Below are 16457 nucleotides of genomic sequence, written 5' to 3'. Positions count from 1 at the left end.
GTAGTCCCCTTATGCCATTGTTTATACATCTCAATTGTCATTAGAAACCACATTTGTTTAAGCAAGTCAGCCATATCAGCCATGTTGTTTTTAAGGCAGTAAATGAGGCTGAATGAACTGTTTCACTGCCAGACAAGGCTCCGCTGATAGACAGGTGTACCGGTGGAAAAGTGTTGGGACTGCTGCTAAAATCGCCACTGAACTTGTAGGTTACTTCTCCATCACTTCACTTATCACACATCTCTCACAAGCAGGTGAGTATGGAAATGTATTTTTCGCAATAAGAATCCCAAGCGATGCAAAAATAAAAATCTCAAATTACATAACATATATTTCTTATTTCAAAATCATCCGGCCTTCTGTGTTGAGACCGCCCCCACACTATCATGGCCAAGCCTAGTTAACGATGCTATATTGTGGCAGCCTATCACACGCAAGCTTCTGCATTCGTACTCTGTTGTTTTGAATGCACTGCCGATAGAAAAAATGCTTTGTTTTCTCTCGTTTGGATGAGGACCACACCAAGGACTTTTCTGGACCAGGAAAAGCTCAGATTCCGCTCAACAATTGAATCCGATCATAACTGCATACCAATTTACTAATGACAAAGATGGATTTACACCGATCGACGCATTTATTGGGATAGTGAGGGAATGCGAGCACCAGTAGATTTGGGTTGTAATTGTCCTTCACATTGCGATATAAATTAGAGTGGAGCCGACTGTGCGTCTAGCCATTTCATTATGTCAGGAATATCAATCTTAGCATTTGTGATGATATCTATTCTATCGTATGGATATTATTTCGTAGCAAGTGTCGAGTCTGCGAGGGATGAGTGGAATTTTGAGTCCGTAAATCTGAATGTGGACCTCTCTCGAGTACTCAAGAAAGTGAATGAACGTTTTTTGTCTGTTGCCATAGACGCGAGTCTAGTCGCTGAAGAGAAGTTCATGTACCTTTTAACGTGAGTAAGGCAAGCATTAACGTTTCTATTTTTGGCCGGTGGTGTAAAGTACTTAAGTAAAATACTTGAAAGTACTACTTAAGTAGTTTTGAGGGGTATCTGTACTTTACTATGTATATTTTTGACAACTTTTACTCTTCTACATTCCTAAAGAAAATAATGTACTTTTTACTCCATACATTTTCCCCGACACCCAAAAATACTTGTTACATCCCGAATGCTTAGCAGGACAGGAAAATGGTCAGATTCACGCACTCATAAAGAGAACAACCCTGGTCACACACAAACGCTTCGTTTGTAAGTTATGTCTGCCCCTGGCTATCCGTAAATAAAGAAAACATCGTGACGTCTGTTTTGCTTAATATAAACGTGAAATGATGATTATACTTTTACTTTTGAAACTTGAGTATATTTTATCAGTTGCATTTACCTTTGATACATAAGTATATTTAAAACCAAATACTTTTAGTAGTATTTTGCTGGGTGACTTTCACTTTCACTTTTTCTGTAATGGTATCTTTACTTTTACACAAGTATGACAATTCGCTACTTTTTCCATCACTGTTTTTGGCACAATTGTAATTGTGTGTGTTTTATCAAATTATTACCATTAGTAAAAAAATGTTGACTATATTAGAATCAGCCATGGTCTTATTTTTATGTTGTTTTCAGTTACATACTCGAAATTGTTTTTGTCTTTAGCCTAACAGAAAAACAGTTAAGAGACCAGCGCTACATAATCTTATGAAACTCCATAAATACTGAACTAAACCTTATTTCATTCCACAAGGTCTCCAAAGCTGAGGACATTGGCAAAGGCTTTGACTCCAGCATTTCTGAGATTTGGAGGGACAAGACAAGATTTCATGACCTTCAACCCAACATTTTTACATTCAAACGAGAATCACAAAAACTCTGTGTTTGATGCAGGTAAATATGGCATACATTGTTACTCATCTCAACTGTGAGTCACATTACACCACGGACATTGTCAGGCATAATGTCATAAATATACATTTCAATAGCAGCTATTTTGATGTGTGTGGTTTGACTGTGGTCACTTGACTCCTCAGCATGATTCCTGTTTGGCATTGAGAGATAGAACAGTACGTTGATTCACACAGTCAGCTTGAATGCACGCAGTAAACCAGGCAGATCTCAAGCAATGTCATTAGTTTGAGGTAGATCTTAGGTCATCAGCTTCTGTGTGACTCACAGCCACTTGGTGTCTGGTTCCTGTTTGCTAATCTGCTGTCAGATGACATATGTGAAAGGCTGGAGCTGCCTCCACTACTGGAAAAGAGGCTGAAGCAGGAATGGACTCTACAGGAAATACTTCTCGACAAGGAGGACTTGCAGAGGAAGTATAGGAGTGTAAAGTTCACAGGTATGAACCGTGGTCATGAAGGTAGCATCAGTCTAGCTCACAACACACTGGCTCTTTTGTTTAGCTGTTATCTTGGAACCACCCCATTTCACTTGAGCAAATTCACAGAAAGAAGAATACAACGTTTAAAATGTATTTTTTTTCCCTGACAGAGTGTGCAGTGGATCTGCTCTACTCTTTTACCAACTGCTCTGGATTAGACCTCATCTTTGGGCTCAACGAGCTGCTCAGGACCTCTGGGAACTCCTGGGACAGCAGTAATGCCAGGACCCTCCTACAGTACTGTGAATCTAAACAGTACAGCATGTCCTGGGAGCTGGGCAATGGTAATAATTTTGAGGCCCCCAGTATTTACAGTGTTCTACTAACCATCTTTCATTGTGTTAATGATTGAAACAGGGAATTCTCAACTAAATAATGTAGGTATTTTAAGGTTGGTAGAACAAAAATCCTGTCTCCCTTTAGAGCCCAACAGCTATGAGAAGAAGGCAGGGATCAGGGTGGATGGATATCAGCTCGGCCAAGATTTTGTTCAACTCCGCAAGATTCTGCAGGAATCCAAACTTTACCATAACACTGGACTCTATGGACCAGACATTAGCCAACCCCGGGACCACCGGAGAGACTTACTGGAGGGGTGAGAGTTTGTCCCTTTATCTAGCCTATATATAAAGTAATCCCAATATAGTGCTAAGGGACAGGCTGTTGTACTAACTAAAGAAATAGTATTGGAAGTCTCCTCAATCAATGTAAGAAGCATCTTGACACCAAAAGGTTGTTGCTAACTAGAAAACTACTAAAGGGATTGAATTAAAATAGGATTCTACAATTGAATTACGACATGTGACCTGCATACCTTTGTTCATCAAGGTTAATTATCACTTCCACTGTAGTGGGAGACTAACCTCTTGTTTGTATAGTTCATGGGTGTTTTCTGTCATTTCACACCCGTAGTTTGTTACAGCTTCTCTCCTTTATATCCACCTACTGTATGTCTATACCCAAGTAAGGCTGTGGTTCAAACCCTAAAGGGATATTTCGGGATTTTGACAATGAGGTATCCACGGGTTCATCTGAATCTGGAGAAGGAGATAAAGGCCTCATTACCAAAATCCCGAAGTATCCCTTTAACTGTTAATCGTTACTCCAACTCAATCATCTCTTATCGAAAAGGCACAAAGTATTCCAAACATATCCTGGCTCTTTCCCCTATTGGGAAACTGCTTTGTTTGTTCAGTCTATGGGACAAACTCTCATCCCTCAACTGTGTCTCCTGTGGTCTGAGGGCAGGTTAACGTCAGATCAATAGATTCTTCTTACATAACCACCAATCATGTGGGATATGTTGAACAATCGTATCCCATTTACTTTTCATAGGTTCTTGGAGAGTGGGGCAGAAGCAATTGATGCATGTACCTGGCACCAGTAAGTTGAACTGTCCCTTGTGTAGCATACAAATCCAATTTTATTTGTCACATACACATGGTTAGCAGATGTTAATGCGAGTGTAGCGAAATGCTTGTGCTTCTAGTTCCGACAATGCAGTAATAACCAACGAGTAATCTAACCTAACAATTTCACAACAACTACCAAGTGTAAAGGGATGAAGAATATGTACATAAAGATATATGAATGAGTGATGGTACAGAACAGCATAGGCAAGATGCAGTAGATGGTATCGAGTACAGTATATGCATATGAGATGAGTATGTTAACAAAGTGGCATAGTTTAAAGTGGCTAGTGATACATGTATTACATAAAGATGCAGTAGATGATATAGAGTACAGTATATACATATACATATGAGATGAGTAATGTAGGGTATGTAAACATTATATTAGGTAGCATTGTTTAAAGTGGCAAGTGATATATTTTACATCATTTCCCATCAATTCCCATTATTAAAGTGGCTGGAGTTGAGTCAGTATGTTGGCAGCAGCCACTCAATGTTAGTGGTGGCTGTTTAACAGTCTGATGGCCTTGAGATAGAAGCTGTTTTTCAGTCTCTCGGTCCCTGCTTTGATGCACCAGTACTGACCTCACCTTCTGGATGATAGCGGGGTGAAAGGGCAGTGGCTCGGGTGGTTGTTGTCCTTGATGATCTTTATGGCCTTCCTGTGACATCAGGTGGTGTAGGTGTCCTGGAGGGCAGGTAGTTTGCTCCCGGTGATGCGTTGTGCATCACTACCCTCTGGAGAGCCTTACGGTTGTGGACGAAGCAGTTTCCGTACCAGGCAGTGATACAGCCCTACAGGATTCTCTCGATTGTGCATCTGTAGAAGTTTGTGAGTGATTTCAGTGACAAGCTGAATTTCTTCAGCCTCCTGAGGTTGAAGAGGCGCTGTTGCACCTTCTTCACCACGCTGTCTGTGTGGGTGGACTAATTCAGCTTGTCCGTGATGTGTATGCCGAGGAACTTAACTTACTACCCTCTCCACTACTGTCCCGTCGATATGGATAGGGGGGTGCTCCCTCTGCTGTTTCCTGAAGTCTACGATCATCTCCTTTGTTTTGTTGACGTTGAGTGTGAGGTTATTTTCCTGACACCACACTCTGAGGGCCCTCACCTCCTCCCTGTAGGCCATCTCGTCATTGTTGGTAATCAAGCCTACCACTGTAGTGTCATCTGCAAACTTGATGATTGACTTGGAGACGTGCATGGCCACACAGTCGTGGGTGAACAGGGTGTACAGGAGAGGGCTCAGAACGCACCCTTGTGAGGCCCCAGTGTTAAGGATCAGCGGGGTGTAGATGTTGTTACCTACCCTCACCACCTGGGGGCGGCCCGTCAGGAAGTCCAGTAACCAGTTGCACAGGGCGGGGTCGAGACCCAGGGTCTCGAGCTTGACGATGAGTTTGGAGGGTACTATGGTGTTAAATGCTGAGCTGTAGTCGATGAACAGCATTTTCACATAGGTATTTCTCTTGTCCAGATAGGTTAGGGTAGTGTGCAGTGTGGTTGCGATTGCGTCTTCTGTGGACATATTGGAGAGGTAAGCACATTGGAGTGGGTCTAGGGTATCAGGTAGGGTGGAGGTGATATGGTCCTTGACTAGTCTCACTTCATGATGACGGAAGTAAGTGCTACTTAGTGATAGTGATAGTCGTTTAGCTCAGTTACCTTAGCTTTCTTGGGAACAGGAACATTGGTGGCCCTCTTGAAGCATGTGGGAACAGCAGACTGGTATAAGGATTGATTGAATATGTCCGTAAACACACCAGCCAGCTGGTCTGCGCATGCTTTGAGGACGCGGCTGGGGATGCCTTCTGGGCCTGCAGCCTGGTGAGGGTTAACACGTTTAAATATTTTACTCATGTCGGCTGCAGTGAAGGAGAGTCCATAGGTTTTGGTAGTGGGCCATGTCAATAACACTGTATTGTCCTCAAAGAGAGCAAAGAAGTTGTTTAGTCTGTCTGGGGGCAAGACATCCTGGTCCGCTACGGGGCTGGTTTTCGTTTTGTAATCTGTGATTGATTGTAGATCCTGCCACATACCTCTTGTGTCTGAGCCATTGAATCGTGACTCTACTTTGTCTCTATACTGACACTTAGCTTGTTTGATTGCCTTGCGGAGGGAATAGCTACACTGTTTGTATTCGGTCATGTTTCCGGTCACCTTGACCTGATTAAAAACAGCGGTTTGCGCATTCAGTTTCACGCGAATGCTGCCATCAATCCACGGTTTCTGGTTTGGGAATGTTTTAATAGTTGCTGTGGGTACAACATCGCCGATGCACTTGCTAATAAACTCGCTCACCGAATCAGCGTATTCGTCAATGTTGTTTGACGCAATGCGGAACATATCCCAATCCACGTGATCGAAGCAATCTTGAAGCGTGGAATCAGATTGGTCGGACCAGCGATGAACAGACCTGAGCACGGGAGCTTCCTGTTTTAGTCTCTGCCTATAGGCAGGGAGCAACAAAATGGAGTTGTGGTCACCTTTTCTGGAAGGAAGACGGGGGAGGGCCTTATATGTGTCGTGGAAGTTAGAATAACAATGATCTAGGGTTTTACCAGCCCTGGTAGCACAATCAATATGCTGATAGAATTTAGGGAGTCTTGTTTTCAGATTAGCCTTGTTAAAATCCCCAGCTGCAATGAATGCAGCCTCAGGATGTGTGGTTTCCAGTTTACATAGAGTCAAATAAAGTTCGTTCAGGGCCATCGATGTGTCTGCTTGGGGCTGTGATTTATTACTTGGCTCATCGCGCTCTAGCGACTCCTTGTAGCGGGCCGGGCGCCTGCAGGCTGACTTCGGTCTTCAGTTGAACGGTGTTTACTCTGACACATTGGTGCGCCTGGCTTCCAGGTTAAGCGGGCAGGTGTTAAGAAGCGAGGTTTGACGGGTCACGCATGACTCGATCTTCGCCTCCCGAGCCTGTTGGGGAGTTGCAGCGATGAGACAAGATTGACCCTTTTTCACCCTAATTTAAAACTAAATAACAATAAAAAAAATACAAGTAAATGATGTGGAAACAACGTTGATTCAACCATCCACCCCCCGGTGGTGTGTGTGTGTGTGTGTGTGTGTGTCAGATGAGAGATATGGTCTACACACCATATAATCTGAAAATGTGATTTTATTCTTAGTGATTCTGTTGTGTTTGATATGAAGTTATACTCATCCTTGATTGCTCTGCCCTTCTGTTAGTTATTATGTCAATGGAAGAGACACGTCTCTAGAAGATTTCCTAGACCCTGAGGTGCTAAACACATTGGCCTTAAAAACACATGAAGTCATGGAGGTAATGAAGAAAAAGTTAACAAATGTACATGTTTATAAATGTACTATGAATGTATTGCAGTTCAGTAAGGACTTTAAATGGTTCTTCTGTTTCGTGTGTCCTCAGACCATTGAGCTGACCTCCCCTGGGAAGAAGGTGTGGCTTGGAGAGACTAGTTCTGCCTATGGAGGCGGGGCTAAGGGCCTGTCTGACACATTTGTCGCTGGATTCATGTGAGTGTGTGTATGTTGGTGTTGATCAGGATATAGATGGACCCAGTCAGTATCACACCCTGATAGCATCTGATCATTTTCATGTGGATTACTCTGGAGGTTGTAACAGTCAGGCTGGTCTCGCTTGCCAGACTCATGGTGCTCCACTGTGGGAAAAGAGACTACAGACCTACAGCCTTGCAGCCTCATTACATTGGCGGTAGTTGAGTCAATTGTGTTGTTAGTCTACTCTCATGGAAGGGAATCTCTGCTATTCCAGAACATGTGGTTTTCATTGAATTTACAGGTCACCTGTGAGCCTCATGATCAGCCTTTCAACCATGCCCTGTTCCAGGAAGACTTACAATAGTAGTCTCACATGCAAAAAAATAAAAGGAATGCCACATGATGTATCCAACATTGACTTAATCAAGTGTGAGGGCAGTAGGTTCTTACGAAGGATTACATATTGCATTCTCATTGAATAAGGTTGCTTGTATCTAAATCAGATGATATGTGTCAGAATCTCATTCTTTGCAATAAAAACGTTATAAGGTATTAAAGTACTGTATGTGGTGTAAAATAAATGTTTAATGATTACAGGTGGCTGGATAAACTGGGCCTGGGTGCGAAGCTCGGATTGGATGTTCTCATCAGACAGGTTTTGATTGGATCTGGGACTTACCACCTGGTAGATGAGAACCTGGATCCACTTCCTGTAAGAGAAATTCCTGTTTATTCTCCTCTGTATTCTGAATTCCGGAAAAAACATAATTGATCCAAGTATGTGTTGATTGTGACAATAGTTTGTCTATACTATGAATTGTCCCATTTCTATATATGGTCAGGTCCATAATTATTGGCACCCTTGATAAAGATGAGCAAAAAAGGCCTTATCAAATAAATAATACAAATACAGCTATATTGTATTCTCAATTTTGTGAATATTTTTCTCAGAGAAATATATATATATACAGTATATGTTTTTAACAAGTAATAAAACAAATCTATAAAATATTTTTGTAATTGTTGGCACCCCTGTTTTCAATAATCCGGAACCTTACCCTTGCAAGGATAACGGCACTGAGCCGTTTTCTAAAATGTTTTATGAGATTGGAGAACCCATTGGGAAGGACTTTTGACCATTCTTCCATACAGAATCTTATCAGATCCTAGATATCCTTAGTCTGCGCTGATGGACTTTCCTCTTCAATTCAAACCATAGGTTTTCAATGGGGTTCAAGTCCGGAGACTGAGATGGCCATTGCAAAATGTTGATAGTCTTTTTTTGCTCATCTTTATCAAAGGTGACAATCATTTTGGACCTGACTGTATAGTCATTTATCTAGTTTATGGCTGTATCACTTTGGCAGGATTACTGGCTATCAGTTCTGTACAAGAGGCTTGTTGGACCAGAGGTGCTGAGTATAGAAGCCTTTTCCATTTTGGGAAAGACTAAAAGAGTACGGGTCTACCTGCACTGCACTAACAAGAAAAGGTATTCCACAATCCAGCTGTATTTAAAATGAAGCCACAACTTGTGTTTGTATGTGAGACAACCATCCTGACTGTTCCTCGATGTTCTCTCTTCTACAGCACAAGCTACAAAAGTGGAGCAGTCACATTGTTTGCTCTGAACCTGAGTAAGGGCCCTGCGAGGATGTCTGTGCCTGTTACAATCTCTAACAGTACCGGCGAGGCCTTCGTTCTACAGTCTGAACAGCCTGGCGAGGAGGGACTCTACTCCAAGTAGGCTACCTGTAACCTTTATTCCCATCAATTTTTTATTTTACCTTTATTTAACCAGGCAAGTCAGTTAAGAACAAATTCTTATTTTCAATGACGGCCTAGGAGTGGGTTAACTGCCTGTTCAGGGGCAGAACGACAGATTTGTACCTTGTCAGCTCAGGGGTGTGAACTTGCAACCTTCCGGTTACTAGTCCAACGCTCTAACCACTAGGCTACCCTTAAGTTTGTCGCTTTTCATTATTACAGTTCAAGGAAGTGTTTGCTTTTGTCTTGCCTTGTAATATTGTCAGTGTAAAGGATGCCGTACTACTAAAAGTAGAAAGGAGACTAACAGTGTGCTGTGATCTCCAGGTCTGTGAAACTCAACGGAGAGGTGTTGAAGATGGTGGATGAAAGAACACTTCCATCGCTCCAGGGAACTCCTCTTCCTGCAGGAGAACATCTCAGACTCCCTGGTTATTCCTTTGCCTTCTATGTCCTCAGCGAGGCCCAGGCGCTGGCCTGCCGATGACCCCAATTGGAGAGGAGGACTTGAGAAGATGGAGGTAAACTCACTGTCTAAACTAAGAGAAGGAAATACGGTACTTGACTATTGCACTAAACACAGCTGTATGACTTTGCCAAAGAATGTAAATCAAGTAAATGTGGTGAAAGGATTCGATCGTCTTTGGAAATAACTATTCATCTACATGCATTACATTTTTGTATATTTTTCAACATGTATAAATAGTCTTAGTACATTGTGAGTAGGGTTTTAAAATTTCAGAGGACTCATACGGTTTCAGTCTGTGTCACTTAAATGCAATACTTGTTGTATGTAAATTATGTTTCATATTTGATGCCAAAAACGTTAGACTTAACTCAACTTGTTTACGTTCTGGTTACTTGATTTTCTACTCAGTAATGTTAAGTAGTTGAATTGTGCAATTTTCTATTTTGGTACACTGGGATACAAGTATTTTATAAACTTTTTGTGTGTGATATATTTGTACAACATAATTTGGATGAGAAAATAAATACAGTAATGAATTCAAAGCATTTAATGCTTTACATGGGCGAATTTGTTTGGTTTTATATTCTCAGTATATACATACTTAACTTCGGCTGAATCCGAGAGAGGCAGCAATGCAGCGTGTTTTTCACATTTCAAACACAGATCAACCAGTAGCACCATCATCACCTGTCTGGTGTTGACAGCGCTAACATAGATCCTTTACTCCTCCTGTTCCTCTCCGCGTGTGATGGTGTAACAGAGGGATTTGTAGTCCAGGTTTCCTGCTGGGTCGAAGGTAGACGATTGGAACATCTGTTTAACCTGAAAGGTTTGCGGACAAATGTCTGTACAGTATCTGTACAGTATCCGGGTTTTAATCTCTTAGATACAGTTGAACTCGGAAGTTTACATTCACTTAGGTTTGAGTGATTAAAACTTGTTTTTCAACCACTCCACAAATTTCTTGTTAACAAACTATAGTTTTGGCAAGTTGTTTAGGACATCTACTTTGCATGACACAAGTAATTTTTCCAACAATTGTTTACAAACAGATTATTTCACATAATTTACTCTATCACAATTTCAGTGGGTCAAAAGTTTACATACACTAAGTTGACGTTGCCTTTAAACAGCTTGGAAAATTCCAGAAAATTATGTCATGGCTATATAAGCTTCTGATAGGCTAATTGACATAATTTGAGTCAATTGGAGTTGTACCTGTGGATGTATTTCAAGGCCCACCTTCAAACTCAGTGCCTCTTTGCTTGACATCATGGGAAAATCAAAAGAAAGCCAAGACCTCAGAAAACAAATTGTAGACCTCCACAAGTCTGGTTCATCCTTGGGAGCATTAGTATGCGAGTATAAACACCATGGGACGTCATACCGCTGCGTTCTGTCTCCTAGAGATGTATGTACTTTGGTGTGAAAAGTGCAAATCAATCCCAGAACAACAGCAAAGGACCTTGTGAAGATGCTTGAGGAAACTGCTTAAAAAAATAAAGGGAACACTAAACAACACAATGTAACTCCAAGTCAGTCACACTTCTGTGAAATCAAACTGTCCACTTAGGAAGCCAATAAATTTCACATGCTGTTGTGCAAATGGAATAGACAACAGGTGGAAATTATAGGCAATTAGCAAGACACCCCCAATAAAGGAGTGGTTCTGCAGGTGGAGACCACAGACTACTTCTCAGTTCCTATGCTTCCTGGCTGATGTTTTGGTCACTTTTGAATGCTGGCGGTGCTTTCACTCTAGTGGTAGCATGAGACGGAGTCTACAACCCACACAAGTGGCTCAGGTAGTGCAGCTCATCCAGGATGGCACATCAATGTGAGCTGTTGCAAGAAGGTTTGCTGTGTCTGTCAGCGTAGTGTCCAGAGCATGGAGGCGCTACCAGGAGACAGGCCAGTATATCAGGAGACGTGGAGGAGGCCGTAGGCGGGCAACAACCCAGCAGCAGGACCGCTACCTCCGCCTTTGTGCAAGGAGGAGCACTGCCAGAGCCCTGCAAAATGACCTCCAGCAGGCCACAAATGTGCATGTGTCTGCTCAAACGGTCAGAAACAGACTCCATGAGGGTGGTATGAGGGCCCGACGTCCACAGGTGGGGGTTGTGCTTACAGCCCAACACCGTGCAGAACGTTTGGCATTTGCCAGAGAACACCAAGATTGGCAAATTCGCCACTGGTGCCCTGTGCTCTTCACAGATGAAAGCAGGTTCACACTGAGCACGTGACAGACGTGACAGAGTCTGTCACGTGCTCAGCGCCATGGAGAACGTTCTGCTGCCTGCAACATCCTCCAGCATGACCGGTTTGGTGGTGGGTCAGTCATGGTGTGGGGTGGCATTTCTTTGGGCTCGCCAGAGGTAGCCTGACTGCCATTAGGTACCGAGATGAGATCCTGAGACCCCTTGTGAGACCATATGCTGGTGCAGTTGGCCCTGGGTTCCTCCTAATGCAAGACAATGCTAGGCCTCATGTGGCTGGAGTGTCAGCAGTTCCTGCAAGAGGAAGGTATTGATGCTATGGACTGGCCCGCCCGTTCCACAGACCTGAATCCAATTGAGCACATTTGGGACATCATGTCTCACTCCATCCACCAGGTGTCCTTTGACAGCTCTTTGGTCTTGGCCATAGTGGAGTTTGGAGGGTGACTGAAGTTGTGGACAGGTGTCTTTTATACTGATAACAAGTTCAAACAGGTGCCATTAATACAGGTAACGAGTGGAGGACAGAGGAAAGAAGAAGTTGCAGGTCTGTGAGAGCTAGAAATCTTGCTTGTTTGTAGGTGACCAAATACTTATTTTCCACCATAATTTGCAAATAAATTCATTAAAAATCCTACAATGTGATTTTCTGGATTTTTTTTCTCATTTTGTCTGTCATAGTTGAAGTGTACCTATGATGAAAATTACAGGCCTCATCTTTAAGTAGGAGAACTTGCACAATTGATGGCTGACTAAATAATTTTTTCCCCCACATGGCATCATGAGGAAGGAAAATGATGTGGATATATTGAAACAACATTTCAAGACATCAGTCAGGAATTTAAAGGGGCGGCAGGGTAGCCTAGTGGTTAGAGAGTTGGACTAGTAACCGGAAGGTTGTGAGTTCAAACCCCCGAGCTGACAAGGTACAAATCTGTCATTCTGCCCCTGAACAGGCAGTTAACCCACTGTTCCCAGGCCGTCATTGAAAATAAGAATTTGTTCTTAACTGACTTGTCTGGTTAAATAAAGGTAAAATTAAAAAAGCTTGGTCGCAAATGTGTCTTCCAAATGGTGTCACGGTTTTCATTAGGTGAAGGAGAGTCGGACCAAACTGCAGCGTGTATATTGTGATCCATGTTTAATAAAACAGACGGAACACAAACTCTACAAAACAACAAACTAACACATAATAAGGACGTCAAGACAATCACCCACAATACAACCAAAGAATATGGCTGCCTAAATATGGTTCCCAATCAGAGACAACGATAAGCACCTGCCTCTGATTGAGAACCACTCCAGACAGCCATAGACTTTGCTAGATAACCCCACTAGCTACAATCCCAAATACATACACACCAAAACCCCAAGACAAAACACACCACAATACAAAAACTCCATGCCACATCCTGGCCTGACCCAATACATGAAGAAAAACACAAAATACTTAGACCAGGGCGTGACAAATGGACAATGACCCCAAGCATACTTCCAAAATTGTGGCAAATGGCTTAAGGACATCAAAGTCAAGGTATTGGAGTGGCCATCACAAAGCCCTGACCTCATCCTATAGAAAATGTGTGAGCAGAACTGAAACCTGACTCAGTTACACCAGCTCTGTCAGGAGGAATGGGCCAAAATCCACCCAACTTATTGTGGGAAGCTTGTGGAAGGCTACCTGAAACTTTTAACCCAAGTTAATCAATTTTAAGGCAATGCTACCAAATACTAATTGAACGTATGTAACCTTCCAACCCACTGGGAATGTGATGAAAGAAATAAAAGCTTAAATAAATAATTATCTCTACTATTATTCTGACATTTCACATTCTTAAAATAAAGTGGTGATCCTAACTGACCTAAGACAGGGAATTTTTACTAGGATTAAATGCCAGGAATTGTGAAAAACAGAGTTTAAATGTATTTGGCTATGTAAACTTCTGACTTCAACTGTACCTGAGCTGCTAATGAATCTGATTTTCCAAAAAAGGCAGTCAGTTACTGTTCCGTTGAACGTTAGAATGGTCCAAACTAGTGACTTAAGTGACTTTGAGCGTGGTATGATTGTCGGTGCCAGATCCAGTATCTCAGAAATGTCCGCCCAAAAGTAACTGTAATTGCTAAAATATACTTAAGTATCAAAAGTAAAATTAAAAGTGTAAATCATTTCTAATTCCTTATCTTACGCAAATCAGATGGCACCATTTTCTTGTTTTTAAAATTTCCGGAAATCCAGGGGCACACTCCAACACTCAGACATAATTTGCGAATTAAGTATGTGTGTTTAGTGAGTCCGCCAGATCAGAGGCAGTAGGGATGACCAGGGATGTTCGGTTGATACGTGCGTGAGTTTGACTATTTTCCTGTCCTGCTAATTATTCAAAATGTAACAAGTACTTTTGGTTGTCAAAGAAAATATATTGAGTAAAAAGTAAAATATTTTCTTTAGGAATGTGGTGAAGTAAAAGTAGTCAAATTGAAATAGTAAAGTACAGATACCCCAAAAAACTACTTAACTAGTACTTTAATGTATGTTTACTTAACTACTTTACACTATGTGTACATAACCCTTAGTGTCAGGATTGAACATTCTGAAGGTGTTGAGAATTATCTCTTCTGGATCTGTTCTATGCAGCTTCTCTCCAAACAGGTTGAGGAACATGGTGAAGTTGATGGGACTACAAGCCTCTTTGAGCATGTCTTCTAGCTCATTGTTCTTCACATTCAGCTTACCTGGAGGATAGTTGAGATATCAAGCATCACCACCATTCAAACAACCATTAGCTGTTTTACAGTAAGTGAGCATTAGTGAGGTCGGGCACTGATGCTGAGCGATTAGGCCTGGCTTGCAGTCGGCGTACCATTTCATCCCCAAAGGTGTTCAATGGGGTTGAGGAGAGGGCTCTGTGCAGGCCAGTCAAGTTCTTCCACACTGATCTCGACAAACCATTTCTGTATGGACCTCTCTTTGTGCACTGGGGCATTGTCATGCTCAAAACAGGAAAGGGCCTTCCCCAAACTGTTCCCACAAAATTAGAAGCACAGAGTCATCTAGAATGTAATTGTATGCTGTAGCATTAAGATTTCCCTTCACTGGAACCATTATTCTTCCCCCACCAAACTTTACAGTTGGCACTAAGCATTGCGGCAGGTAGTGTTCTCCTGGCATCTGCCAAACCCAGATTCATCTGTCGGGCTGCCAGATTGTGAAGTCTGATTTATCACTCCAGAGAACACCTTTCCACTGATCGAGAGTCCAATGTTGGCAAGCTTTACACTACTCCAGCCGATGCTTGGCATTGCCCATGGTGATCTTAGGCTTGTTTGCGGCTGCTCGGCCATGGAAACCCATTTCATGAAGCTCCTGATGAACAGTTCTTGTGCTGACGTTGCTTCCAGAGGCAGTTTGGAACTTGGTAGTGAGTGTTGCAACTGAGGGCAGACGATTTTTCAGCACTTGGTCGTCCCGTTCTGTGAGCTTGTATGGCCTACCACTTCGCGGCTAGACATTTCCACTTCACAATAACAGCACTTACAGTTGACCGGGGCAGCTCTAGCAGGGCATTTGACGAACATCACTGAGCTCTTCAGTACAGGCCATTCTACTGCCAATGTTAGTCTATGGCTGTGTGCTCGATTTTATAAACCTGTCAGAAACTGGTGTGGCTGAAACATCCAAACCCACTAATTTGAAGGTGTGTCCACATACGTTTGGCAATTGAAATAGTGTATCATTGAAATACTGACCAGGAGATTCATAGGTATCCTTCAGATCTTCTTTGTCAATAAACCCATCTCTGTCCTGGTCGATAAGTGTGAACACCTAGCCCAGGGAAAGAAAAGGCTTACAGAATTTTTTATGAAAAGAATACCATATTTGTCCTTACTCACTATGGTTGGGAACATTGTTGTGCTTCCTCATAACATGACATGATGAACCATATGATATTTGTTATCATGTGTGAGCTCAATTCTTTAAACTCCTGGATCTGTGTCTGCTTGAACATGGAGAAGACATTGGATGATGCTCTCTGGGCTCTCATGGCATCCAATTCTTTCTTCTTGGTCTTTCTGCTGGCCTAAAGAGAGGTATTTGTTTAGTTTTGTTAAGTGTTCATTACCATGTATTAATAGGGCACACAAGCAAAATAAACCCTCAGCATTTCTTCTATGTATGCTTTAAAGTTGTAATACAAATGTCATTGTTTTTAATTATGTACAATTGTCTTACTTTTCCACAAACAATTCAAATGTGCAATAACAGAAGCCACTCAAACAACAGTCTTGACACACTCAACATTTTTGTCTCTGCAGAAGTGATGCTGTTACTCCAGTGAATGGGCCAAAGTGATGAGAGGAGACAGCTTAAATACAACATCTGTCTGTAAAACAGAAACCCCAAAACTGGTTTAGGGATGACAGCTGCCGTGTGGCAAGCCCCACAGGGGAAAAGGCTGCTCTACTCCCTTCATTCTTTATTGTAGTGCTTCATATGGGATTTAAATGGGGGTGTGAAATGATCATGGGGTGTGACATTATCATTTAAAACGAATTATCCAATGGTACTGTGCATTTTGTACGAGTCAATGAGCAGGTCCTACAATGAGAACTTTTGCTGTCATATTAGTAGAATGAAGACCGAATGTATGATTGCTTTGTGCAACTCAGAAGATGAGATATTTGAGATGGCCCATACAGTATCATC

At 42.1% G+C, this 16457-nt stretch overlaps 2 protein-coding genes across 2 annotated transcripts; one reads left to right on the top strand and one right to left on the bottom strand.

The window, feature by feature from the left end:
* Positions 1-449: 449 nt before the first annotated feature.
* hpse (heparanase) lies at positions 450-10078 on the top strand. The gene is made up of 12 exons (XM_064942365.1): positions 450-964; positions 1755-1894; positions 2223-2351; positions 2504-2677; positions 2817-2988; positions 3729-3776; positions 7007-7100; positions 7206-7312; positions 7895-8009; positions 8665-8789; positions 8888-9040; positions 9392-10078. Exons 1-12 carry the CDS (start codon positions 744-746, stop codon positions 9549-9551), a joined length of 1638 nt encoding a protein of 545 aa, XP_064798437.1. The 5' UTR covers positions 450-743; the 3' UTR covers positions 9552-10078.
* Positions 10079-10253: 175 nt separating this feature from the next.
* Positions 10254-15825, bottom strand: LOC135517773 (myosin light chain 5-like). The gene is made up of 4 exons (XM_064942366.1): positions 15726-15825; positions 15500-15577; positions 14316-14485; positions 10254-10412 (listed from the first exon to the last, which is right to left on the bottom strand). The coding sequence occupies exons 1-4, from the start codon at positions 15793-15795 to the stop codon at positions 10254-10256; spliced, it is 477 nt and encodes a 158-aa protein (XP_064798438.1). The 5' UTR covers positions 15796-15825.
* Positions 15826-16457: the final 632 nt, after the last annotated feature.

Source organism: Oncorhynchus masou, chromosome 28, assembly GCF_036934945.1.
Source record: "Oncorhynchus masou masou isolate Uvic2021 chromosome 28, UVic_Omas_1.1, whole genome shotgun sequence".
Classification (NCBI taxonomy): domain Eukaryota; kingdom Metazoa; phylum Chordata; class Actinopteri; order Salmoniformes; family Salmonidae; genus Oncorhynchus; species Oncorhynchus masou.
This window is presented reverse-complemented; position numbering and strand designations above follow the sequence as displayed.